The following is a 27,017-nucleotide window of genomic DNA, read 5'->3' on the forward strand; positions in this document are numbered from 1 at the left end:
TACCTTGCCAGTCTGTTTTGAGTGAGAGGCAAAGTTGTACCACATTCATTCAAGATCATTGCTGGTTCTGTTGCTTTTAAATTGCCCCAACACCCAACTCCTAGCTCAAACTTGCCTTCTCCTGCCCTTGGGGTGATCATTCCCCACTACACCGGGGTTGGGGGTGGTGGGGGGTGGTGGAAGTGTGCAGAGCTGAAATAATTTACAACCCTGTTACCTGCAACTTTCATGCAGACAGTCTGCTTTTGTGCTGCTGAACGCATGCTCCAAGCATCTGAGTGGCACCTGAATTCCCGGCTCAGTGATGGCCTCAGCTGCTGAAACTGAATCTGGGTTCATGGATATGTCTACTGAAGTTTGGGGACCCTTCTTTCACATCTGTATTTTCTCCAGGGGTGGCAGAAGCCAACGTGAGCACTGTAAGAATCTTGGTTCTGAGGGAATTGCTGGGTGCTGGCTGCCCCTGTCTCCTCCCCATGTCCCTGATTGCCAGGGAGAGGTTTGGTGCTAAGGATGCAGCTTAGCAAGTGAAGGATTTGAAGGTCTGCTTGCCGACTTTCTTCCTGGTGAGCTGGGGGAATGGGGTTTCAATCCCATCTTCTGAGGAGGTTCTGGGTCCTAAACATTTGCAGAAACGGAAAGTGACAAAAATATCATTGGCCCAAGTCTGGTGTGTCCAACACACATTGTCCTGGTGAACATGAACACCAGACTGGAGCCTGTCCTGTGTCTGTGAGGAGAGAGTATGGTCTGACATAGATGCTAACGCGGGGAAGTGACTGTGAAGATTCTATAGTGCAGCCCCTGAGTGCCTGACTATGTGGGGCAGTGGGCCTGAGGCTTCCTAGGGGGAGTTGGATGAGAGAGCATATACTCTTCCAGATGACCTGAGTTCTATGCCCACACTAACACAGAGGCTCACAACCGTCTGTAACTCCAGCTCCAGGTGGCACACCGGGTGCCAGACGCACAAGTGGTGCACAGACATACTCGCAGACAAAACACCCATAGATGCACAGATTTTTTTTTTTTAATTTACAGAAGATACCACTTAGGGCTTCCTGACAATGGCATACACGCACAACATTGTACCTATTTCCCTGTAGGCATAAATAAATCAATGGGTAAAGAAAACACTTGCCCCTCAAGTGTGAGAGCTGGAGTTTGGATTCTCAGCACCCACGGCAATGCCAGGGAGCGGGGCCAATTCCAACCGTTGAGAGGGAGGCTTCAGATGAGAGGCACTGCCTCAGTACAGAAGGTCCAGAGTCCCTGAAGAGGCTTCTGCAGAAGACGAACCTTGTCTGAACTCTCCCAGAGCATGGGTCCGGGGAAAGGTGCCTGACTGTACTTGACTGGGAAGTGGACCGTCTGTGTTGACTGTTCCCATGTTCCTATGGAAGCATCCTCACCATTCTTAAGCCAAAGAACTGGTTATCTGGGATCTGTACTGAAATATAAAAGAGACAGGGCTGCCCAGATGGCTCAGCAGGTGGTGATGCTGCCAAGCCTGCCACCTAAATTCACTTCTCAGGACCCACATGGTAGAATAAGAGAACTGACTCCTTCAAGTTAACCTCTGACCTCCACGTGCGCACCGCGGCGCGCATGCGCGCGCGCGCACACACACACACACACACACACACAGTAAAATAATAAGTGTAATTTTAAAAAATCAAAGAGGAGGAGCTGGAGAGATGGCTTAGTGCTTAAAAGCACTTGCTGCCCTTACTGAGGACCCGAGTAGTTCAGTTTCCTTCTCCGACAACTCACAAATGCATGTACCACCAGGTCCGGGGGAGAAGGCAAGAGGAAGGGAGAAAAGATACGGAAATCCCACCTCCATGAGGCAATTGAGAATCTGTCTTTGAAAGCCTTAAAATGCAGAGCAAAGGACCACAGAAGCCTCTAAGGAGCCAGGGGAAGCTCTTGTTTACATAAACAACAATTTGTGTAAAAAAAAAAAATCGTTCATTTGGGAAACAAAACTTTCTTAAACAAGCAAACAAAAGCCCTAGCAACAACAAAACTCACAGGGTCTCACGTATTCCAGGATTGCCTTGAGTTTAGTTTTTCTGGAGTAGTCTTTTTTTTTTTTAATTTATTTATTTATTATGTATACAACATTCTGCCTCCATGTATGCCAACACGCCAGAGGAGGACACCAGATCTCATTACAGATGGTTGTGAGCCGCCATGTGGTTGCTGGGAATTGAACTCAGGACCTCTGGAAGAGCAGACAGTGCTCTTAACCACTGAGCCATCTCTCCAGCCCTCTGGAGTAGTCTTGAACTTCTTTTTTTTGTTTGGTCGTTTTTGGGGGTAGGGTTTCCCTGTGTGATAGCTCTGGCTGTCCCAGAACTCACTTTGTAGATCAAGCCTTGAACTCCTCCTACCTCCATCTCCTGAGTGCTAGTCTTATAGGTATGTGCCACCAGGTCCTGTTTAAACAACACTAGGGATCAGAGCAGGGCTTTGTGCAAGCACTCAGCCAACTGTATGGCCTCTGTGGCCTCCAAATCTACCTTGATAGAAACATGTTAGCCTCAGAAGAGCATCTGTGTGCAACAAACAGCCGTCTAGGGCGAATGCAATGTAATACTCAATAAACTGAAGTTTCGATGTTTAAACCTGGATTTCCTAACAAGACGTACCTAAGTCAAATATTTCTGTGTAAATTCACAGTATTTCAGGGTCAGAGCGATAGCTCAGTGGTTACAGATGCCGGCTGCTGTTCCTAATGATCTGGGTTTGTGGTCTCAGCACTGGCTCACAGTCACTCTGTAACTTCAGTTCCACTCTCTGGGTACCAAGCACACAGGTGACGCATATGTGTGTGTGTGTATGCAGGCTAAAGACTCATGAACATAAAATAAAAACAAATTTAAAAAACCTTTTTAAGCCGGGCGGTGGTGGCGCACGCCTTTAATCCCAGCACTTGGGAGGCAGAGGCAGGTGGATCTCTGTGAGTTCGAGACCAGCCTGGTCTACAAGAGCTAGTTCCAGGACAGGCTCCAAAACCACAGAGAAACCCTGTCTCGAAAAACCAAAAAAAAAAAAAAAACTTTTTATAGGGCTAGAGAGATGGCTCAGAGGTTAAGAGCACTGGCTGATCTTCCAGAGGTCCTGAGTTCAATTCCCAGCAACCACATGGTGGCTTACAACCATCTGTAATGAGATCTGGTACCCTCTTCTGGCCTGCAGGCATACAAGGAGGCTGAACACTGTGTACACAATAAATAAATAAATCTTAAAAAAAAGAAACCTTTTTACAAAAATATAATATCTACTTGCCGATTGTTACCTTGTTAATTTAGACTTAGCTGTTCAAACTTACACAATTCTATTTGCAAACTTAAATTATTAAATCTCCTTGGACATTTTAAAATGTGCTTATGGCTTGAATCCACCTGGCTCCCATAAGCACTTCAAATTTCTAGCAAGGCAGTTGACACCGGAATAAAGCTAAGTCTCTCTAAGCTTTTAACTCTTGGTAGCAAATAGATTATGTAAAGTAAGATATTATTGTCAACATTTTGATTCTTTTCTTATGTTTACTTTATGTGTATGGGTATGTTGCCTGAGTGTATATAAGTGCACCGTGTGTGTTCAGTGCCCAGGGAGGCCAGATCCCCCAGATCTGTCCTTACAGACAGTTGTGAGTTACCATACAGGTGCTAGGAGCTGAATCCTGATTCTCTGCAAGAGCAGCCAGTGTTCTTAACTGTTGAGCCATCTCTCCAGCCCCTCAATTCTTTCTGTAACCTTATTCTAGTTTTTAAATCATTCATTTAATCTCACATCTTTTCAAACTATGAAGAGAATCTTGGGTTTGATTTCCAGTGCCCACATGGTGGCTCACAACTGTCTGTAACCACAGTTCCAAGGGGACCCAACCCTCTCTTCTGCCCTTTATGCGCACCAAAGGTGAACAGACATACAAGCAAAACACTGATACACATCAGATAAATCAATAAGATATATATATATTATATTGATTTTTTTTTTTTTTTTGTTTTTTGTTTTTTTGAGACAGGGTTTCTCTGTGGTTTTGGAGCCTGTCCTGGAACTAGCTCTTGTAGACCAGGCTGGTCTCGAACTCACAGAGATCCGCCTACCTCTGCCTCCCAAGTGCTGGGATTAAAGGCGTGCGCCACCACCGCCCGGCCTATATTGATTTTCTTAAGAAAGGACTTTTCTGTGTATCTCTGCCTGTCCTGGAACTCACTTTGTAGACTAGGCTGACCTCAAACTCACAGAGACTCGTCTCTCCCTCCTGAATGCTGGGATTGAAGGTGTGCGCCACCACTACCTGGCTATAAATAATATTTTTAAAAGATTTAATTATTTTTATGTATATAGTGTTCTGCCTGAATGGATCCCTGCAGACAAAAGAGGGCACCAGATCTCATTATAGATGGTTGTGCACCACCATGTGATTGCTGAGAATTGAACTCAAGACATTTGGAAGAGCAGCCAGTGCTCTTAACCTGAGCCCTCGCTCCAACCCCCATATTAATCATTTCTTAAAGCTGTGAATCACAAGGCTGTTTTGGAATGCACTCAAGGGCATCTATGAGTAGAGGCTAGCTAGACCAGTGCTCACTGGGCTTTCTAAACTTCACGAAGTGACATGGTGGCTTACTGTCCTTTTGAAGCTTTAAAAATCACATTCTTCCGACTCCTGTCATCTCCAGTGGGCTCTTATTGGATGGTTTTTCCTTTGTCTGATTTGAAGCTAGAACCCAGGTGTGGTCAAGTCCCACTGAAGAACGGCCATTCTGTTCCCTTTGTGTCTTTGGCCCCCAGGGTTGCTCGCTCAAATCCCATCTCCCCATTTTGCGGTACATACACAACTTTTTATTTTTGTTTCGTTTTGTTTTTCAAGACAGGATTTCTGTGTAACCCTGGCTATTCTGGAACTCAGCGTGTAGAACAGGCTGGCCTCAAACTCCAGAGATCCACCTACCTGTCTCTGGATTAAAGGCATGCTCCTCCACCACCCAGCTACAACTTCTAGATTTCTTTCAAGTCCTAGTCTTTTTTTTTTTTTTTTTTTTTTTTGGTTTTTCGAGACAGGGTTTCTCTGTGGCTTTGGAGCCTGTCCTGGAACTAGCTCTGTAGACCAGGCTGGTCTCGAACTCACCACTTGACTGTATCCACTGACTTCCTTCCCGCTCCGTTGACATCTCGCTTCCCACATGCCTCACGTCTGACTCTCAGCTACACGTCTGGAGCCACTCACAAATTACAGTTCCCTGATAGCCGGTTAGCGCACAAGTTCACCAAATAACAAGCCTGAGCTAACTGGCACTGCGCAGGAGCAGATCACTTGGTCCACACGCTTCCCCCTGTGTTTCTGACTCCAGATCTGACTGATGTACCAGCCACACCAAAGAATCATCCACCCTCCACCCACAGCGCCCATGGGGCCCCTGCTGTACTCTCTACTGCTCTATCCCATCTACTCTGTGCATCAGCTTTATGGTTCTCCTACATTCTTTGCAGCCTTCCAGGTTGACTTTTGAAAGCCACATGGGCGAGCTGAGTGGCTGGACCGAAAGCAGGCTTTCCCAGCAGCCCCTTGCAGCCCCTGGTCAGCAGAGCTCGGCATTTAGAGGCAGATGCCTTCCAAGCTAGGCTAGTGGAGTGAACTAGAGCTCTTATTTATTTATTTATTTATTTATTTATTTATTTATTTATTTATTTTAGAGACAGGATTTCTCTGGAGTTTTTGGTGCCTGTCTTGGAACTAGCTCTTGTGGATCAGGCTGGCCTCGAACTCACGGAGATCCGCCACCGCCCAGCTGAGCTACAGCTTCTTTTGAGGTGTGTGTGTGTGTGTGTGTGTGTGTGTAGGAAAGGCTCTCTTGGCTTTTTAAATTTTCAGCTCCCCATACTTGGAAGGCTTCCTGACAACCTTCTTCAAAGATTTTTAGCAGTCCTTATAGGACACACGGGCAGTAATCTGATTAAGTCACTGCCTGAGTATCAGTCCTGTCCTTCCTGCCTTGTGTGACCTTGAGTTCGTGACCTCCTGGGAAAATGGACCATGTCATGTGTGGTGTGCACAGAGGATGTCGTGGGAGGCGGTTGTCACAGTAGAGAGTGACACTGGAGTCAGAATGACTGGATCCTGAGCTACACGTGTCTCTCTAGCTGACTGTGTACATGGCATCCCACCTGTCCAAGCCTCAGTTTCTCTAGTTGTGCAAGAGAGGAGAAGTAATTCTGCTGTCGTCACCAGCTCAGCTAGAACAGTGCCACGCTGACATTGGCAGTTAACTTGATGGAACCCACCCACGGTTTCAATCTAGCAAGTACTTATTGAACACTGGCTATATGCCCGTCATCCCACAAACAAAGAAGAAAAATATCTCATATTGGGGTAATAGAATGGGTTGGCCTTTCTGAAATCGTGACACGTCCACTGAGACCTAAAAGATGAGGAGGCAGGGACAGTCAAGGAAAGCCTTGTGAAGGAAAATAGTCCTGGCTTAGAAATGACAGAAGTCCATGTGCATAAGGCTGCAAGATAGGATTGGAGAGGGACATCAGGTGCACCTGGGGTGGGGGGCGCAGGGAGGAGTGACAGTCAGAGACCTTAAGGAAAGGAGACACCCATGACACCACAGGTTGTGGGGTGACGTGCCGCACAGAGCTGCACATGGATGGTTGTGTTTTGAAAAGGGCAGTGGTAAGGTCTGGTGCTTGGTTAAGTGTGATGGTGTTGGGAGGTGGGAGACAGTGATGGGGAACCAAGGATGGAGGATCATTGCCAGGAAGGGGTTGGCCTCTCCCTCTTAGAAGCTTGGAAAGAGGAGAGTCGTGCTCTCTCTGTATGTACCTGGGATATTATGAAGCCAGAGCTACTAATAAGATGGAGTGGTCTCTGGGGATACTTTGCACTCCCCGTCCTCAGGCGTTTGTTCTGGAGAGGTGTCCAGGGAACCACATAGCAGCTCTCCAGCTCTGCTCCCTCTCTATCTCCCCTGCCAGTCTTGCCCTGCCCGGTACCCCCCTCCCACCCTGGGGAGGAGGTTCAGCAGGCTTCCTAGAGTGAAGGAAAAGATGGAAGGGACATCACCAAGGTCTGTAGCCTCTGCTCATGATTCCACCCACTCTGGAGAAGTGGGACCAGACCGTTCGCTCAGGTTTCCTTGTAGCCGAGTCTCATCTGAGCAGGAGCCCCCTGGGAGATACTAGGTCACAGGCTGGGCCCTTTCTAGACCAAGCTTCTCTAGAAGGTGGCTGAGGATATTTTTGTCTTGTCAGTTGGGATGACAGCAGCTCCGTCAGCAGCGGCATCAGCGACACCATAGACAATCTCAGCACGGATGACATCAATACCAGCTCATCCATCAGCTCCTATGCCAACACGCCTGCCTCCTCCCGGAGAAACCTGGATGTACAGGTAAGAACAGTTCTTCCCAGCAGCCTTCAGTGTCCCTGCTAGCCCAGCTTGTGGTGATCAGAATTCCCCAGCTATGGAGAGGAGGTCCAGCCGCTGACGTCTGGTCTCTGGCTCCTCTCGGTAGGAAAAGGGGAGCAGGTAGTAGGCAATACTGCTGGGCAGAGCAGCCTCACACTCACTGATAAACAAGCAGGGAACAAACAGAGAACCACTCAGTTTGTAAAACGTAAGCCTGAGGACCTGAGCTCAATACCCAGAAACCACATTTAAAAAATCAACACACCTGGATGTGGTGGTGGGCATCCAAACGCCCAGTGCCTCGAGGCAGGTGGATCCCTGGGGCTCGCTGACCAGCCAACCTGGCCTGCAGAGCAAGCTCCCCAGTTATAATGTTTATATGAGACCCTGTCTCAAAAAAAAAAAAAAAATGACAGGCAATACTTGAGGAACGGGCGCTAAGGGTGTCCTCTGGCTTCCACATGTGTGTTCACACATGTTCACACGCACACACACCCATGCACCTTGCTTGAATACACAAGCATATGCACACACAACTCATTGAAGATCATAAGCAAAGGGCTGTTGGTTCCCCTGGTGTGGATCCTAGTCCAAAGTGTCTCTCCTCTTTCTCACAAGAGCCGTTGCTGTCTGTGAGCTCAGGTCTGATCTGTAGGGAGTAGAACAAAGGTTAAGAACTGTTCACTGGAAGTCAGTGTGTCCCAATCTGAGGCGGGGAACTGTCTGTCTGTGGCGTCTGTGGGTCACAGCCCTTGCTTGCGTGTTGCTTGTTGCGCCGCCCACACTAATTACTCATATTGTTATAAATTATTATTACATTATTATAAATGACATTTCGTCTTTTTTGAGATGGGTTCTCCTGATTGTTGATCCCCACTCTACATCCCGAGTGCTGGGATTACAGGTGTGCCCCACATTTTGCTTTATGTAACACGGGGATCTGAACCTAGGGCTGTTAGAATGCCATTCTACCCGAATCTTAATCTCCTTCCTTCCTTCCTTCCTTCCTTCCTTCCTTCCTTCCTTCCTTCCTTCCTTCCTTCCTTCCTTCCTTCTCTTTCTTTCCTCCTCCTCCTCCTCCTCCTCCTCCTCCTCCTCCTCCTCCTCCTCCTCCTCCTCCTCCTCCTCCTCCTTCTCTTCTTCTTTTCTTCTTCTTCTTCTCTTTTGGTTTTTTTGAGACAGGATTTCTTGCCTAACAGTCCAGGCTGGCCTCAAACTCTGCCTCTGCCTCTCTCGAGTGCTGGGATTAAATGTGTGAGCCACCACTGCCCGGCTCTTTCTTTTTGTTGTTGTTGTTGTTGTTTGGGTTTTCGTTCGTTTGTTTTTGGGAGAGTTTTAAGATGATCCAGATTGGCCCAGAACCCTCCTGCCTCTGCCTCAAAATACTGAGATCCCATGTTTGCACCACCACACCTGGTTTTAATTTTTTTTTTTTTCAATTGTACTGTTGCACGCAAAAACATGTACCTAGCTAGCTCCTGAAGGTGAGAAGCTGTTTTTCTGCAGGAGCAAGCTCCTTGCCACAGGTCCCCTGTGAGCAGTGTGTAATAGCAGCCACCAGTTAAACTAATCTAGGATTTGACATTTCAAACACAGCTCAGTTCTGTGGACTCATTTTGGCCCTCGCTGTGTTTCTTAGTGGCTGCCCTTCACCCTGTTTCACTGCAGGCCAAGTATGGTGTCGTCCTTGTGGTTTGTTACCAGCACAAGGCCAGCTATGGCAATTCTGGTGTGGGTTAATCCTTTGGGGGCTGATGTCTTGGGTGAACTACTGAGAAAGGCTGGGACTTCTACCCCCGAGCCACCAGCATGGCCCTTCCCTCTCTCCCCTCCCACAGCTCCCCCCAGCCACCAGCATGGCCCTTCCCTTTCTCCCCTCCTACCCTCCCACAGCCTCTTCCTCCTCAGCTGCATCTTACTTTGTACAGGTAGAGGCCTTGTTGGAAGCCTCTGTTTCAAAGGTGTCTCTTTTGTGGGTGGGGCTAAATAAAGAAAAGCTGTATTGGCAGTGTGGGGATGAAAGGCAGCTGCAGAATACCTGGGGCAATATTTTAGGCATTGCTTTTGGGATCACCTATTACGGCTAGCATACTTATTTTAGCCAGAAATTGCAGTAGGCGCATGTGTGTATGTTGTTGTTACCCAGACAACAAGAAGGGGCACTAAGATTTTGGGGTAAATACTTTGCATCCTGACCTGAGCGGTCATCGTGTGACTGCTGATTTTCTGGAATTTTTCAAGTTGTGCCCTTAAGATTCTCAGTTGCATGTGTGGCTCTTGCAGAGGACCTGAGTTCAGTTCCTGGCACCATGGTGGGTGGCTGATACTGCCTGTAAGATTAACTGCAGGGGAATCTCACCCCTTCTAGACTCTGTAAGCACAAGGACTTGTATGCTCACACACACACACACACACACACACACACACACACACTAAAACTTTAAGAAATAGTATTACATTTGCAGGATACACGGACTGCTTTACTGACCCACAAGAAACCCTGGCTGGGATCCCCAGCACCACATAAATAGAATGTAGTGACATGAGTTTGTAAGCTCAGCATTTAGGAGATGAAGGCGGGATCAGCAGCATCAACCTTGGCTCTATAGTGCGGTAGTGAGTGTAGGGTCAGCCTGGGCTATGTGACGTATGAAACATTGTCTCAAAATTACACACACACATACACACACACTCCCAGCCCATGTGCACTACACCTAAATAAATAATTGTATTTTAAAAACAAACTAAGCCATACTCTCTGAGAATGACCACCGTCTGGTGATCAGACCCAGATTAGTGACACTCAGCCAGCCTAGGTTCCCGCTGGATGCTAAATATCAGTATTATTTTTTTCTTTTTTTCCTGCTACTCGCTCTATATTTAAAATATCAGCAGCCACTGAACTTCAAACTGCCCTTAGACACAGAGGGGAGGAGTGAGGAGGTCGGTCATCTGGGGTAGGCAGGCTAGAGGAAGCACTGAGACAATAGGAAATCCGTGTAATACCCCTGCAAGGGATGGGGGAGCTCCAGGTGATCAGGGGGATCTGGGAACACCGAATTGGAAAGCCCTCTTATTATCTGCCTCCTCCTCACAGGCAGAAATTAGTCTGCAGACCACTGACACCAAATAAGATGTCTTTCTCATACACGCATTTGAACTTGGTACAGGCAAACGCCTTGCCTCATTAACAACACTTTGCTTTCTTGCAAATGTCACAGGGTGCTGTTTCAAGGTTACTACACAGATGTCTTAGTCAAGATCAAAAGTAATTTTAAGGGATAATGGGGGTTCGCTCTTCATTGGGGTCTGTTATTTGCCCTCTTACAAATCTACCCAAATTAAAAATATTAAAATGAGAGTTGAAGAGGGTCTGGGTTGCAGAAATCCTGGCTACGGCATTGGCTACCGACATGCCTATTGTCGTGGTGCTTTTAAATGGACTTTTTGTGACATTCCCTTTGTTCCTGTCCAGGGAGCATCTCAAAATATTTGACTTCACATTCTGGCAGCCTTGCACCTCCTCCCCCACAGGCTGTCAGGAATGCTAAGGGCCATTACCCCTCTTTGAGGGAATCTAAGAGGAAGATGCGCCTGCACCCTCCCACTCCTTGGTACGCTCATCGGGGGTCTTGTCACATAATGCTTTACCCTGGGATAGTGGGCTGCACAGTCCGCCAGGCAGGACACACGAGGCAAGAGAGGGCTTGGTGTTCCCACAGTACATACAGCCTGCCTGGTCTCACATCTGAAAAGGGAATTTCTTTTCTCGAAAGCGCAGGGAGCTACCAGTGTGCTGATGGAAAGAGGAGGAGACAGAAGGAAAGGTGAAGCTTCCCTGAGGGGACTGTTTCCCCCAGACACTGAGGAGCAATGAAGGTACCCCACAGGCCTTCATGGCCTGCTTATGGGCACCCCGAGCCCTTGTGCTCAGGGCTCAGAGTGAGACACAAAGTCCTCTGAGTGAGACCTGAGCCCCTTCTGCATGACCACCTCTAGGAGAGCCGGTGAGTCCAAGTGCCAAGTGTGGCATCAGTGAGGAGGGTGACACCGAAGTCAAGTGCTCCGGGGGTTGAGTTTTTAACCCTGTGACATCCTGGGATGGCCCATTCAGAGCCTTCTCATTCACAAAATAATGGCCCTGGTCTGTCAGCAGCTTGCCAGCTCTGAGCATGCTTCTCCCAGAATCTGAGCTGGTGAGCTTCTCCTCGGAGGCCCCTCCTTTCCCTCTGTACTTGCCTGCCTTTCTCTGTCTCCCTTTTGCCTCTGAGATGCTAATTCAAAGGGCAGCGTGCTGTGATGGATTTGGCTTGTAGTTTCAGAGCAATCTGCCTTCCTTTTTGCAGCATCTTACTCTCCAGGCCCTAAGCTGGTGCAGGGGGTTTTAGCAAACATCCCTATGCCTGCCGTACGTTCATCCACACATTCAGTCTTTGGCCGCTTAGAGTCTTCCGGGATTTGTGGAAGGCACTAATGCAGGTGCTGGGGTGGTGAGCTGCCTTTGCCAAAATTTTCTTTCATTTTCAATGCCCAAAATTTTGTTGTTTTTTTTTTAAAACAAAATTCGCAGAGGGTAAAAAATATAATTCTTTGTCAGCTTGTTTGTTTGTTTGTTTAACTCTAAAGGCAACAGAATTAGGACTAATGTGGCCAGAGTTGCTATCCTGTATGCCCTAGTATCCTCTGGACACCAGACTATCAGGATGGCAGGTTCAGCATAGCTGGAGATAGGCACCTGCCCACCTCCCTGGGAGCTACTGATTCTGACTTTGGGCTAGTTACTTCTCTTCAAACCTGCTTCTTTCATAGAAGGTATTTACAACATGAACTACAACTCAGTCTCAGGATGAACTGAAAGTGTCTGAGGGTCATAGTGTCTGAGGACACAAGTGATGGATGATGTCGCTGTGATTCTTTATATTATGGGGGCTCCAGCTTAAAGTCCCCTCGTCATCTAGGCCGTAGGGGATTCAGTATCTAGATGCTCAGGCAGCTAAAACCCTGTTTTAGGTCTGTAAGACATGGAGGAGGTAAACGCTAAAGACACAGCAGGGCGCTGGGATTCTCAGAGCTGGAGAGTTTGGTAGGAGAAACCCTGCTTATGAAATTCTCCCATGCTTAGCTCTTAAGTTCTTAAGTTCACTGTTAGCGCGCTCTCTCTCTCTCTCTCTCTCTCTCTCTCTCTCTCTCTCTCTCTCTCTCTCTCTCGTTCTCTGTTCAATCCCATCTGTTTGACACCCATTGTAATAGTCTTCCAGGTGGGAAGGAACCCAAGCCCTCACACAGGGTAGATGATCACAGCAGCCCATGCAAAGCCAGTGCCCTTCCCCTTTTGGGCCGGGCTTCCCTCTCTGGGAACACTGTCCTCCTCTCTGAGGTCCCAGCTGGCTTATCTGCCCTTTTCCCATTTACCTGTTTATGATCAAAGAGACATCCAAAAGCTTCAAAAGGCAGTAGGACCACCAGAGTGCTGACCTACTGGCCCTCCTATTATAAGCTCTGGGAACAGAGAACCAGCTTTCTTCCATTTTAGCTTCCAAGAGATACCACTGCTGGTTACACATGGCTCCAGAGGATTTGCTAAGGATGTGTGACTGCAAACCTGTCAAGATGTCCCAGACAAACCCTCAGCTGTAGAAAGGAGGTTGGAAGAGTTCACACCCTGCACCAAGTTGGGGGCGGGTGTGATAGTTGGAGGGCTGTTCCACCAGAGATGAGAAGGCCAAACCATGGAGGAGACATGTGCACTCTCTTGATGAGACTGGAGTCTGTCCTAGGGTTTGGCACAGGGGCCAGGCTAAGGCTGCTCTCAGCCTGAGTTTGAGACAACCGGACTGCCTGTAAAAGGAGAATCTACTAGGTGTGGGTATTTTTAGTAGGTGCCCCAGGCTTGCAAAAGGTTGCATCTCTGTGGGCTTTAGTCAAGGATTGTACTGTACTATAAGGGTTAAATTATGAGCTTGGCAATTGGACAAGTAGAATTCCCACAATGGCTTCTTCCTTGTGCAAACTTGGGTGAGTCTCTTTCCCACTCAAAGCCTCAGTATTCTGTTATTTTCTTGTGGGTTTTTGCTGAGAAATATATCAAATTATATATATTCTCTTTCTTTCTCTTCTCTCTCTCTCTCTCTCTCTTTCTCTCTCTCTCTCTCTCACCAGAGTCTCATGGAGCCCAGGCTGGCCTCAAAAGTTCTTAGTAAAGCATGACTTAGAATTTCTGATCTTGCTGTCTCCATGTCTAGAATGCTGAGATTACAGAGTACTACCCCACTGGGTTTCTGTGGTGTTAGGGATTGGGAAAACCAGGCATCATGCATACTAGGCAAACACTCAATCGACTGAGTCATGCCCACAGCCCAAATGTGTGTATTTTCTAAATAATTAGAAAATGTATTTTTATTGTAGCCAGACATGATGGTACACATTTATAATTCTCACACTTGGGAGGCAGAGGCAGGTGGATTTCTTTGAGTTTGAGGTCAGCGTGTTCTTGATGGAGATGCATAGTGAGACTCTGCCTCAAAAAAAAAAAATTATTCTCTCTGTATGTACATATTCCATGACAAGCGCGTAGATTTCAGAGGACAACTTTGTGGGGTCATCTCCCACCTTTGTGTGGGTTCCAGGAGTTGAACTCAGGCCACTGGTACCTTTACTTCCCAGCCAGCTCACAGGCCCCTGGAGCACTATGTTATAAAAGCGTAATAGCTTTTTGCCTGGAGCACTAAAGTACACAGTAAGCTTAGGGGTTTAGTGTTGCTGTTATTAGCTGCACTACAGTGTAACTGTGGGAAAGAGGCCTAGAGACATAGAGAAACACAATATAGCCATCAAGTCCATAAAAGGTGCTACAGCCTTAGGCTGGCTTAGACCTTATCAATCCCTAGGTATCAGAATGTGCTCAAATGTGAGTTCCGGGAGGAAGAGGCTTTGATTTTTTTTAATATTTATTTATTATTTATACAATATTTTGTCTACATGTATTCCTGCAGGCCAGAAGAGGGCACCAGACCCCATTACAGATGGTTGTGAGCCACTATGGTTGCTGGGAATTGAACTCAGGACCTTTGGAAGAGCAGGCAATGCTCTTAACCGCTGAGCCATCTCTCCAGCCCCTTTGAATATTTTTTTTTTTTTTTTTTTTTTTGGTTTTTCGAGACAGGGTTTCTCTGTGGTTTTGGAGCCTGACCTGGAACTAGCTCTTGTAGACCAGGCTGGTCTCGAACTCACAGAGATCCGCCTGCCTCTGCCTCCCGAGTGCTGGGATTAAAGGCGTGCACCACCACCGCCCGGCTGAATATTTTTTGAAGTAGTTCCAGGACAGATAGCTTCCCTGGTTCCTGGTAGCCATCACACCTCACAGTCACACATTTATTTATGTCTGTGTATTCCATCGCTACTTCAAGATGACCTTAAACTCCACTAAGGATGGGGACTGATCTTACAGGTTCAGAGACACTAAACATGTGGCCATCAGTGAGCATTACGTTCATTTTAGTTCAGTGAGTGCCGGAAGGACGTAGAAGAAGGAAACTGGGCTGAGGTCACTGAGTTGGTGATCACCTTTGAAGTTAAGATGATGGCAATCTTGCATGCCTCCTGACTAGCTTTGACCAACCCGTGCCAGGATTGTTTTCTCAGGCGTGTCGTGACCTGAGGTGTGTAGTAACTGTGCAGTCATCTGTTCCCAAACCTTGGTTGAACTTATGCTCTGCACAAAGATGCGGGACCTCTCCTCTGTCTCACGTGGCTGAATATGAAGCTGTCCCTTCCCCTGATCCATCTCTGGTACCTGTTATGTGGCCCAGGTTCCGTGTGTGTTTTAGGAAGGACCAAGCACGTGAAAGCACCTGTGAGAGGCTCTGTCGTGGGAGCGTGGCAGTCACAGAGAGGAGGCTGAACAGGGGCTTCCAATCTACAGAGCTTTCGTCCAGTCAGGCCTTAGGCCAGGTCTTGCCCAGGTCACATTCATTTCCCACCTCGCCTGCATGGTCCCCTCTAAGCAGCTCATATAGGGGGACTTCTTTTTCAGAGTGGTCAGCTGGTCAGCTGAAAGCACTGGGGACTTCCCCTTTCCTATTCATACAGACTTCTCCCTCCCCATACCCTCCCGCCAACTGCAAGCCCCAGGGCCCCCAGAACATTCCAGCTCCCTTTGTGTCCTTCAGCCCTGCGGTTCATTAACGGCACAGTCCTATCTCTTCCTGGGCTTCATGGCCAGCAGTTCGGGCTCTTCCAAAGAAAGTTGCCTAATTATCTCACTTGTCTGAGGACTGCCGCATCATGGGGAGCTGGGCTGGAGTAGGCACCATTGCTATTGCCGGTCGAGTGCTTCCCGGATCAGATTGGTGGAGTTCACAGGCTTGCTCCTGCCCTCTTGGGTGTTAGATTGTCTGCCGAACTAGATGCAAAGATCTCCCTGCTGGAGGAACAGCAGGAAGATGCGGAACAAAAGGAAAGGGGGCATGCTGGTGCTGGTGGAGATTCAGAGTCAGGGCTGGAGGGGACTATCCGCAAGTGGCAGGGTTGGGGGATCCTTTCCCATCACCTCCCCTCTGCTCTGCCTTTCTCCTCTTGGGGCCCTTGGCCTGCTCTGCCCCCAATCTCTTTACTCTCTCTCTGCCCTACTCGTTGTTCCTTGAAGAAAAAAAAAAAAAAGGAAAGAAAGCAGAAGATGCTGCCACTGTCCCACAAAGTAAGCAGATAGTCCTTCTATAGTCCCTGGACTGGCACGGCCTGCATGAGTGAGCTCTAATTCAGTGTCTGTCCACAGACTGACGCTGAGAAGCACTCCCAGGTGGAGAGGAATTCCCTGTGGTCTGGTGACGACATCAAGAAGTCAGATGGAGGCTCAGACAGTGGAGTAAAGATGGAGCCGGGCTCCAAGTGGAGGCGGAACCCTTCAGACATGTCAGATGAGTCAGACAAAAGTGTGTCTGGCAAGAAGAACCCCGTCATCTCTCAGACAGGCTCATGGCGGCGAGGCATGACAGCAGAAGTGGGCATCACCATGCCAAGGACAAAGCCATCAGCTCCAGCTGGCTCCCTGAAGACTCCAGGGACTGGTGAGTGAGCGGCCGAGATCATGGTGGCTTTGCTGGGGGTATTACATTACAAGTGACTTCTTCAGGTTGCTGCTTGTTTACAGCCATCCTTACTGGTGTGTATGAATGGTTGTGAGCATGTGTGTGTGGTGTGCATGTGCACAGAGAATGTATGAGTACCAGTATATGTGAACGTGCACAAGGACATCAGGATGACCTCAGGTATGTTCCTCAACACCATCATCTGTTTTTTTTTTTTTTATTTTTCTCTTATTCTATCTATCTATCTATCTATCTATCTATCTATCTATCTATCTATCTATTATTTTTGTTTGCTTTTGATCCACTGTCTAGCTCTGGCTACCCTGTTACTTACTCCATATATGAGGCTAGCCTCAAACTCACAAAGATCCTCCTGCCTCTCCCTCCCAAGTGCTGGGATTAAAGGTGTGTACTACTATGCCCAGCTCCACCTTTTTTTTTTTATTATTATTATTGTGAACCACAATCTCTCACTGGCCCAGAGATCACCAAATAGGCTAGGCTAGCTGGTGAGCAAGCCCTAGGCATCCTCCAGTCTCCACCTTCCCAGCACTAGAATTATAAGTATATTCCGCCACAACTGCCTTTTTTAACGTTGGTTCTGGGGCTCTACCTCAGACCCTCATGCCTATAAGGCAAGCACTGTACAGACTGAGCCAGCTCTCTTAGTCCCACAACAGCTTCCTTGAAGGTTTATATTCCTCATTCTCTCTGAGGAGGAATGTGCTATGTGAGTCCGACCAAGGTTCCATGTGGGTTGTTTCCCCCTGTGTATCATCTGTCTCGGTATTTGGCTCCACCGCTCATCAGCCGGTTAACACACTAGAACCGATTCCTCAAGGCTGTCCCCTGGAAATGTCAGGGTCAGTGTCATGGAAATGAGGCAAGAGGGCAATGTATGATGGAGTCTCTTGTGCCTGTGGATGTACCAACAGCTTGCAGGTTTGGCTCTGTTCTGAGAGAAATCAGTGACACTTCCTAAAAAGCCCTCGGTGACTGCAGCAGATAAGGTTATCATTGTGCCATGCTCCCTCTCCTGACTTCCCCAGGGTGCTGTTCTCCTTTCGGGAGCAGAAAGATCTTTAGAAGGGCCTGCACCCTAAGCACACTAGCCCACAGAGTCGCCATCTTGGTCTGACCTCACTGGTTTCTCTCTTAGGAAAAACAGACGACGCCAAGGTGTCTGAGAAGGGAAGGCTTTCGCCCAAAGCCTCCCAGGTCAAGCGCTCCCCATCGGATGCCGGCCGTAGCAGTGGGGATGAATCCAAAAAAACCCTCCCCAGCACCTCTAGGACGCCCGCTGCCAATGCCAACAGCTTTGGGTTCAAGAAACAGAGTGGCTCTGCTGCTGGGCTGGCCATGATCACAGCCAGCGGGGCCACCATCACTAGCAGGTCTGCCACACTAGGTAAAATCCCCAAGTCATCCGCCCTTGTCGGTCGGTCCACGGGTCGGAAGACGAGCATGGATGGAGCCCCAAACCAGGACGATGGGTATCTGTCTCTCAGCTCTCGAACGAACTTACAGTACCGGAGCCTGCCCAGGCCCAGCAAGTCCAACAGCCGGAATGGGGCAGGGAATAGATGTAGCACCAGCAGCATCGACTCTAACATGAGCAGCAAGTCAGCAGGCCTGCCAGTGCCCAAGCTGAGGGAGCCCTCCAAAACATCCCTGGGCAGTTCACTGCCAGGACTCGTCAACCAGACAGACAAGGAGAAAGGCATCTCTTCAGACAGCGAGAGCGTGGCTTCCTGTAACTCCGTGAAAGTGAACCCGGCTTCCCAGCCGGTGTGCAGCTCAACGCAGGCCACTCTCCAGCCAGGGACCAAGTATTCAGATGTGGCCTCTCCCACACTCCGCAGGTAAGCAAGTAGAAATGAGTGGAGCCAAGGAGGGCCAGAATACACAGGCTGGCACCCTGGGCTGACAAAGTCTGATTTTGATGTAAAGCAATCTGTGGCGATTCCGTTCTCGGGAAGGCTGCATTCAAGGCCAGCTCCCACCTGCAGGTCTGCCGTCTGTATGTTAGTTTTCCCATGCCTGGATGGGAGACAGAAAGTTGTAGAACTGTGCTTCCTGAGTTCAGCCCCTCAGGGTGCATTTGTGAGCCCTGCCTCAGTGTCCTCATCTGTTCGTTGGGGCTGATGGTATCCTCCTCAGCGTTCCTACTAAAGTTCGTCTTTGTGGGCTGTGCTTGGCTGTGGAGGGAGCCCAGGGAAAGTTAGTGGCAATCAGGGCGAGTTCCTGGCACACTTTCAGAGCCAGAGTTTAGCTCACGGGATGGAGGCATGTTGTTTTCTTATCTCAATACCATCCTTTTCTTTTATAAAACATGGACAATATTTGAAATGTTAGCCTTTTAAAATATTTTTACATATGTAAGTGTATAGCATAAATGTATGTTTATGTACACGTGGGCATGTGCACATGTGTGCACACCCGTGGAGGCCTGAAGTTGAAGTTGGTCTTTGATTGCTGTTGACTTTAATTGCCGAGGCAAAGTTTCTTGCTGAACTCATAGCTGGGCTAGTCTGGGGGTTGATTGCAGGGAATACCATGCACCTGTCCCTTCATCATGTGAATTTTGGGCATCAGAACTCTGGTCCTCCTGCCTGGTTGTAAGGGATTTATCCAGTGAACCCTGTCTTTAGTCCCACTCTGCCTTCTCTAGAAACCTCTAGAAGCAGAATCATTTCTAACAGAGAAATTGACTTCCTAGCACCTTTGAAAGACGTCTTCCCCACGTCTTTGCACATTCTTACTGTGGCAAGTGGGTCCTTTAACAACTCCTCTAAAGACTCACTGGGTCCTTTTCTTTTTCGTTTTGCATTTTGAGACAGGGCCTTTTTACCTAGTCCTGAGTGTCCTTGAATTCACTCTGTAGACCAGGCTGGCTTCAAACTCAGAGCTCCACCTGCCTCTGCCTCCCAAGTTCTGAGGTTCAAGACATGCGCCACCACTGGCCCACTTTGAATGGTAGTGGCGTAGCTCTAACGTTTCCTTCTGGGCTGTGACAAGCGCCAGGATGGAAAGTTGAGGGGAATGCATATGGAAGTCAGGCCCAGCATCCATATTTGAGGACAAGCAGGATGTCTGAAGACTCCTGCAGAAGCATTCTGCATGAAGGCGGAAGGAATCCATGTGCTGTGCCCTGTCTAGACTTGATTATTAGGATTTCAGTGATCATAATTTTTTTTCTGGGGGTAATGTCCCGAGGGCTGTTCTTTGCAGTTTTAACAACACCAGCACATAAATGAAAAATCTCTCTGCCATCTGCCTTGAGTAGAAGAACAAAACATGGTCTTAGAGATTTCCTCTCTGTCGCTACAATGGCATTTTACTAGACCCTCAAGCTAGCTAGCATACAGAAGTCTTTAAAAGCACATGGACTCTTCATGCACACCCATGCTCAGGCAATTGCGCTTTCCCTACATTGCCCTGGTGGTCTAGCTGTGCATTTATTTGTGTGGCAAGGAGAAGGTCACATTGGAGTGAGGTGGATAACTCCCTCAAGCATCCGTACAGCTGACCAAGTGAATTCGTATCTGGGGCGAGAAGTCAGGCAAAGGTGGTTCTCATCTTTGCTTTCCAACAATGAATCACAGCCATCAATTCGGTAGCCCATTAGTAGGGAGGTCCCATGCCTAAGGGTCTGTAAGCATCCTGATGTCCAGATTCCAGAGTAGGATAACACGTTCCCTGATTCTGGGTTATACATCTGTTCCTGCCGTAGAGACTTGGGATTGGAGGGACTGTTTCCAGGTGATCACTCCAGGCTGCAGGACCAAAGGCAGTCTGCCTGTCACAACACTGGTGTTCTTGGCAGTCTTCAGGGCTACTTACCCCTTCACGACTTTGTGACGGTGGGATAAGGCCCTTGCATTCTAGAATGTGGAGTTGGCGCTGGTTTGCCCACGGAGGAGAAGGCCTCTGTGGCGTCTCTGTACTGATGACAGATTTGGGGAAATGAGCAGAAGGTGGCATGGCATGGCGTTTCTGTGTATCTGTTGGAGACAGGATTTGTACCTGGTATGTCTGGTCCAATTTCTTGTGGACCTAGCATGTTTTTGTGTATAGTGTTGGCTCACACAAGTTCTTTGGCGTTCTATTGCTGATACTTCCCCCGCGCTCCTTCCAGGTATAGAACTCCTGGTCTGGATTCTTTGTGTTATGCTGAGGGAAAAAAAAAACAAAACAAAACACAAGCCCTAAGGCTTCATATCTTGTGTCACAGAAAGAAGAAACTCTTTTCTTTCTAGAAGATTCCTGGGTTGGAGCAACCGTCTAGCTATTCTATTTAGAGAAAGCAAAGGGAAGCAAAATGAGGGAGGGGTGTGGCTAGGCCTGTGAAAAGCCTTCCCATCACCTGGGCTTAGAGATGCTTCATGGGTGCAGCCTAGAGCTAGAGGGAGGACCCTGGAAAGCATCAGCATCCAGCCCCACCTACCTGCCAGCCTTTCTCTAGGAAGACCTCTGTGACTGCAGGAGAAACCACTGCCCTTTCTAAGGGTCTCATGACCTCTGCTGCCCCAGGCTTCCCCAGTACACCTGGGTCCCAGGTATTTGTCCCACACAACCCTCTGTCTCTTCGCAGACTCTTTGGTGGGAAGCCTACCAAGCAAGTGCCCATCGCCACAGCCGAAACCATGAAAAGCGCAGTGGTCATCTCCAACCCTCACGCCACTATGACCCAGCAAGGTAACCTAGAGTCCCCCTCAGGCAGTGGCGTCCTGAGCAGTGGGAGCAGCAGTCCTCTCTACAGTAAGAACGTGGACCTCAACCAGTCTCCTCTAGCCTCCAGCCCCAGCTCGGCCCACTCGGGCCCTTCCAACAGCCTCACGTGGGGTACCAGCTCGTCGGCAGTGAGCAAGGATGGCCTGGGCTTCCAGTCTGTCAGCAGCCTGCACACCAGCTGCGAGTCCATTGACATATCTCTCGGCAGCGGTGGGGGATTGAGTCACAACTCTTCCCCTGGTCCAGTCACCTCCGCTAAGGAAGATTCCCTGCTGCCTTTTGTCCGCACCAGCAGTGTGAAGACCACACTGTCGGAAAGGTTGGTGCTATACCCTCAGGAGGATATCCTTCCCCCAGATACAGACCGAAGGTTAGGGGTCCAAAGGCCTTTGGTTGGGAGGTTTTTTTCTTCTTTCTTTCTTTCTTTCTTTCTTTCTTTCTTTCTTTCTTTCTTTTTCTTTTCTTTTTCTTATCTTCTTTCTTTTTTTATCTTCTTTCTTTTTTCTTTTTTTTTTTTTTTTTTTTTGCTTCTGGTTTTTCTGTCTTGAAATTCTCTCTTTAGACCAGGCTGGTCTTGAACTCAGAGACCTGCCTGTCTCTGCCTCCAGAGTGCTGGTACTAAAAGTGTGTGCTGCCACGCCCAGCTCGATTTTGTCCTTTCTAATCTGTGTTCCATGCTGGTGGAAGCCAGTTTTGAGTGGCGTTGATCTTGACTGCTTCCTGCTATCTCGGTTTTGCTTTCGGATGTTCTTGGTGCTCAGAGCCTACTAGATGGGGACAGGTCTATACTACTGTCTGAAATGACATTCAGCTTTGGAATGGGTTTGTCAACTTACAGTGATTGCTGAGGGGTTGCCAACTTGAACTTACTTCTTGTCGTGTGACTGAGCAAGCAGAGTAGGTGACCTGGGAGCATCTGAGGAGGTTGACTGGCATGCCAACCTTCTCCTGAGTTGCTGCTGGCCACAGTGAGAAGAGACAGAGCCTCTGCAAGAATCCTGAGAGCCTTGGTTCTGCTACAGTCCTGGGGTGTGTCTGTCTGGTTTCTGAATCAGAGCTGAGGAGCAAAGTCGGGGTCGGTCTTGGGAGTGAGAAAAGTGTTCTGACCATTGTGTATAACAGTGCCTCTCCTCTCCTCCCACCTAACGTTCCTTCTCTTGTTTTCTAATTGCCTGGAATTCTAGCCCTCTCTCTTCCCCTGCTGCTAGCCCTAAGTTCTGCAGAAGTACTTTGCCCAGGAAACAGGACAGGTAATGACTTCACAGGCCTGAGGCGCCTCTGCGTTCTTCTGCCTGTGTTTGTTGTCGAGCCAGTTGTTGTGTGCAAGGCTGCTGACCTGAGGCTCCCGCTTGTGTCTGTGGCTCTGGTGTACTCTGTGATAGCCAAGCATGCCACTGAGGGTCTGCTCCACTGTCTGCCAAAGCCCAGGGAAAGGTGGCAAGTGGGTGGCCACCCCAAACCCTGACACTCATCTGGGACTGGAGGAGCTCTCGCTGGCATTCCCTGTGGTGTCCGTGGCATGTTCCTGCCCTCCAGCTTCTTGCTTTTTTTCCTCCCTATCCCTCTGGGTACTTACTGTCTGCCACCCACTGTGCAGCCTGGCCCTCACCTCTGTCTCTCCCTTGCACCCCACCCTGCCCGGCCCAGCTGGCTCTTCTCCCTTGAAGGCTTTTGCTGCTGTCTGGCTCATCGTCGTGTTGTTCCGAGTATCGTGTTGTGTGTGTCTGTGTTCAGCAAAGATAATGGTACAGAGTGCCTGGAGGGCTAGGGCTTTACAGCAGCGAAGCCTGGGTCCGCCCCCAGCCGTGGGTGGGCCTCCAAGATGGGTGTTGACCCCAAGTTTCTGGAGGAGCCGTGGCTTGGCCAAACATAACAAGCAGATGTTGTTTCATGCTTGGTGGGGGGAAATTAATGGAAACCCCCTTCACCCCATCGACAGCACAAACTTTGTTTCTGTCAGGCTTACAAACCAAGCCTTTAAACCCCTGCACTTTAGAAATTCAAATGCCTTGGCTCTATGAGCCAGCAAGTTCCAGCATGCCCGGGCTCCTGCCCAGGGCTCAGCTCCTGGCTACGCCCTGGCTGCGCAGGAACAAGGAGACATTGAGAGGGACCTGGAATTGACTTCATCACACATGAATTCCAAATATGCAGACTGCTGCCTCTTGAAACTCACCAATGAGTCTCTGTCCCTCTGGAACCTTTGCCAGAGGCGATGGGGTTGCAGGAGAGGAGCTGAGGAGGTACACAGGTGGGACCCAGGGCAGCACGGCCCCTGCCTTGGCTTTGAACCTGTGGAAAAGGAGGAACAATTGGGGTTCATGACTCAGGCCACCTTGTGATGTGGGGTAAAGTACACAGCGGTGTGGGTGCAGGCAGGACCAGGTTTCTTTTATATACTGTGTTGGGGCACTGCATGCATGGCTGGTGGTAGGAGTCTGCCCCTTGGGGGTCCTGAGGCCCCTCCCCAGCCTTCTTACTCTTCTTCTTCCCCTTCCTCCTGTGCTTCTCTGAAGTTCTTGATTTTTTTTTAACTCTCCTACAGTGACCTGCACCTTGATAGGAACACTTTGCCTAAGAAAGGACTCAGGTATCTGTCCCCCCCTTGCACCCATGACATATGTTGTGGCCCTGGAGCTTGGCTGTGTCGTTCTCTCATGGCTGGTGGGGCTGGGCTGGGCTGGGGTCCCTGCTTTGGCCATTGCAGCTGGAGTTTGGATGGCAGGCCCCTCTCATTCTCATCTCCCCATCTGTGGCTTACTTGCTTGAGCAGGGTCTGTCTGTCTGTGTTTGTGAAGCTTCGTGTGACAGAGCCATCTCACATCTCACCGCCAGCCGCCACCTTGAGTTGGGAGAAGTGACTGAGCACTTGGTGAATGTCTGTACACACAGCCGCTGCCAGAGGAGGACACGACTTAGAGCATGCTGCTTTGTTAGCTGCCCCCATCTTAAAACTCTTAACTCTTTCTGCACTAAAGATGCAGCTCCATGCTGGAGCATTTGCCTGCCATGCGTAAGGTTGTGGGTTCAATCCCCAGCACCACCAAATAATAATCTAAAAAGATAATACCTTTGTGGCTATAAAACACTGAACAGTTGTCTTAATGTCCTAAGCAGTGATTGGGTCAGTTATCAACCCCTACCAAGACATGGATATGATCGTTTTTTGGTGGAAAGTTAAAAACAAACAAACAAAAAGACCACCAGAAAAGAATGTCTTTCTATTGGTAGTAAGTTGGATCTGGACTGCTCGTTGGTTCTTCTCTTGGTAAAACAGGATGCTCTAAGTTGCCATTGCTCGAATCATGTCCATCCCATCACCAGCCCGAGGTGCTTTCCTTTGCTCACGCTCCCCATGGATTTTCCGTCAGCTCTGCTTTCTAAAAGCCTCGGTATTTGTAGCATCACCTTGCACTCAGCCTTCAGTCCTCTCACGTGAAAAGGAATGAAATGTTTCGTTGGTGTCTTGTGTGTCTTCACTTAATAACCCACGGTTTTTAAGACCCAGCGCTCTTCGGACATTTTTAACATGAGGGTGGGCGTCAACACAAGAAGGCCTGCATTGATGCCTCCTGGCAGAGTTCTGCAGCCTGGCCTTTCTTCCTGGGTGTCAGCTGGATGTGCAGATGATCGATGCCCCCCGTCACCCCTTGTTCTGAGACTGGGTCCCGTGTAGCCCAGACTGACCCTAGTTGTATGTAGCTGACCTTTGAACTTATGATCCTCCTGCTTCCACTTCTTCAAGTGCTGGAATTGCAGGCGTGTACCAGCGTGTCTGGGTTTCTGCTGTGGTGCAGATTGAACCCAGAGCTTCCTGTGCTCGAAGCAAGCAGGTCACTAACTGAGATGTGTCACAACCCACTGTTGCCCAAAGAAGGAGCTAACTTCTAAGTAGTTACCTTTTGAAATGCTGTGATCATGCTAGTAGGTCTATTAATGTGATGTAGCCCTGAATTTTTGTTGTTGTTTTGAGACAGGGTTTCTCGGTGTGACAGTCCTGGCTGTCCTGGAACTTGCTTTGTAGACCAGGCTGGCCTCAAACTCACTCCTATCCATGTGCCTCTGCTTCCCAAGTGCTGGGATTAAAGACATTGCACCACCACGGCTCAGCTACCCCTGGATTTTGAAAACTGATTGTCTAAACATTTAGAATGGGGTTATGTGACAGCTATTGATTATGTGACATAGTCAATGTGCCTTACAAGGGTGTGTATGCATCAACAGCACTGAGAACTGAGTTACTGTTCACACTGGTTTTCTGACTGGCTGGCACACACACACACACACACACATATTGGGTAGCAGATTCCTGAAAGGCCCTCTAGTGAGCTGGTTGGCAGCCTCTCTGCAACACCTAATCTGAGGGTACCCTGACAGTGTGGACACTGCAGATGCTTCAGATGCTCACACTAGATTTTGGAATCCGACAAGCGTGGGTTAGAATCTCAGCTCTGGTCCCCAGCTTCGCAGAGCACATAACAGGACTCAGTGTTCTAACCCTGTGTGAGTCTGGAGGCTCAGGGCGACGATGCCTATAATGGGAGCTCACTGGTCAGAGATGCTCAGTAAATATTGCAGTCCCGTTTTGGAATACACAAGGGGGTGGTCCGCAAGACTTCTTAAGGCTTCCCAGCATTTAACACACCAGTATGGGGTTGTCTTCATGAAATCTGTTAGTGGTACATGGTAGCAGGTAAGAGACCTGGAATGTGCTTCAGGTGTTAGAGGGCCCGTGTAGTGTGCAGGAAGCCTGAGTTCAGCCCCCCAGTATTTTACAAAGTGTGCGCGATTAGACATGCCTGAAATACCAGTCCTTGGGAGGTAGAGACAGGAGGAGCAGAAGTTGAAGGTCATCTTTAGCTATCTAGCAAGTTCAAGGACAGCCTGGGTGCTCCAAGACCCTGCCTTGGAAAAACTGCAGCAGCTACTGTAAACACTAGTACCCCAGGTCTCCAGATGCCACCCACTAACTGCTGTGATTCATGGCCATTCACCGGCTCTGCAGCGAGCAGATGCCAACAGTTAGCTCATTAAAACATCCTCAAAGCTCAGACAACAACTCTTGCAGCTCTTCCTGTCAAGGAGGGGGCTTCGAGGCGACCCTGTCATGAACCAGCATGTTCCAGTCACACCCAGGGATGGCTCTTTTGAGCATTCCCTGTCTTTCTCCCTTTAGATGTTCCCCTCAAGCTGAAAGGAATTATAATTTTCCCCAGATGAAGCCAAGTAGCTTAAAAAAAAGTTTTGAGAAACTTCATAAGTTTCAGGGTGTGTAGTGTGTACTGATTTTCCCCCCCATCTTAAATATAGTTTTTCTTTTTACGTAGTCCTCATCAGCAGTGGGGAATGCATTTTCATAAGCGCTCTTCATTCCAGCCTGGTTTCCGTCTCCAGGTATACACCCACCTCCCAGCTTCGCACACAGGAAGACGCCAAAGAATGGTTACGGTCCCACTCTGCTGGGGGCCTGCAGGACACCGCTGCCAACTCCCCCTTTTCCTCTGGCTCCAGTGTCACTTCTCCCTCTGGAACAAGATTCAACTTCTCCCAGCTTGGTGAGTAGCCGCTTGCCTTGGGTTGTATTGGTCTACTCTGCGAGGGAGCGGGGCAGAGGTTATCTTGTGTTTTGAAACAGGCATGTGGCCACATCCTTCTCCATAGCTGATCAGCCCTCGGTTGCAATGCAGTCAAAGAAACAGAAAATTACAATGTTCTGGGTATTTTCCGTCCTGTCCGTCCCCTGAGCCACGTGTGACTTAGGGTGG

The 27,017-nt window shown here is 48.8% G+C and overlaps 1 protein-coding gene across 11 annotated transcripts in view; it reads left to right on the plus strand.

The window, feature by feature from the left end:
• Nav2 (neuron navigator 2) overlaps positions 1–27,017 on the plus strand; it is a 635,485-nt gene that overhangs the window by 555,772 nt on the left and 52,696 nt on the right. For 5 of the 11 annotated variants that reach the window (XR_009056140.1, XM_057756590.1, XM_057756583.1 and 2 more), the window contains 8 exons: positions 5,713–5,829; positions 7,276–7,414; positions 16,206–16,497; positions 17,678–18,380; positions 21,113–21,571; positions 22,437–22,502; positions 23,798–23,842; positions 26,647–26,807. Coding sequence is in view for 10 of the 11 variants with exons in the window: in XM_057756590.1 (XP_057612573.1) it covers positions 5,713–5,829; positions 7,276–7,414; positions 16,206–16,497; positions 17,678–18,380; positions 21,113–21,571; positions 22,437–22,502; positions 23,798–23,842; positions 26,647–26,807 (1,982 nt within the window). In the remaining variant the exon portion in view is untranslated. The remainder of the gene's footprint in view (positions 1–5,712; positions 5,830–7,275; positions 7,415–16,205; positions 16,498–17,677; positions 18,381–21,112; positions 21,572–22,436; positions 22,503–23,797; positions 23,843–26,646; positions 26,808–27,017) is intronic. The other 6 variants (XM_057756588.1, XM_057756591.1, XM_057756592.1 and 3 more) reach the window with 3 other exon arrangements.

The sequence above is a fragment of the Chionomys nivalis genome, chromosome 23 (genome assembly GCF_950005125.1).
Source record: "Chionomys nivalis chromosome 23, mChiNiv1.1, whole genome shotgun sequence".
In the NCBI taxonomy this organism is placed as follows: domain Eukaryota; kingdom Metazoa; phylum Chordata; class Mammalia; order Rodentia; family Cricetidae; genus Chionomys; species Chionomys nivalis.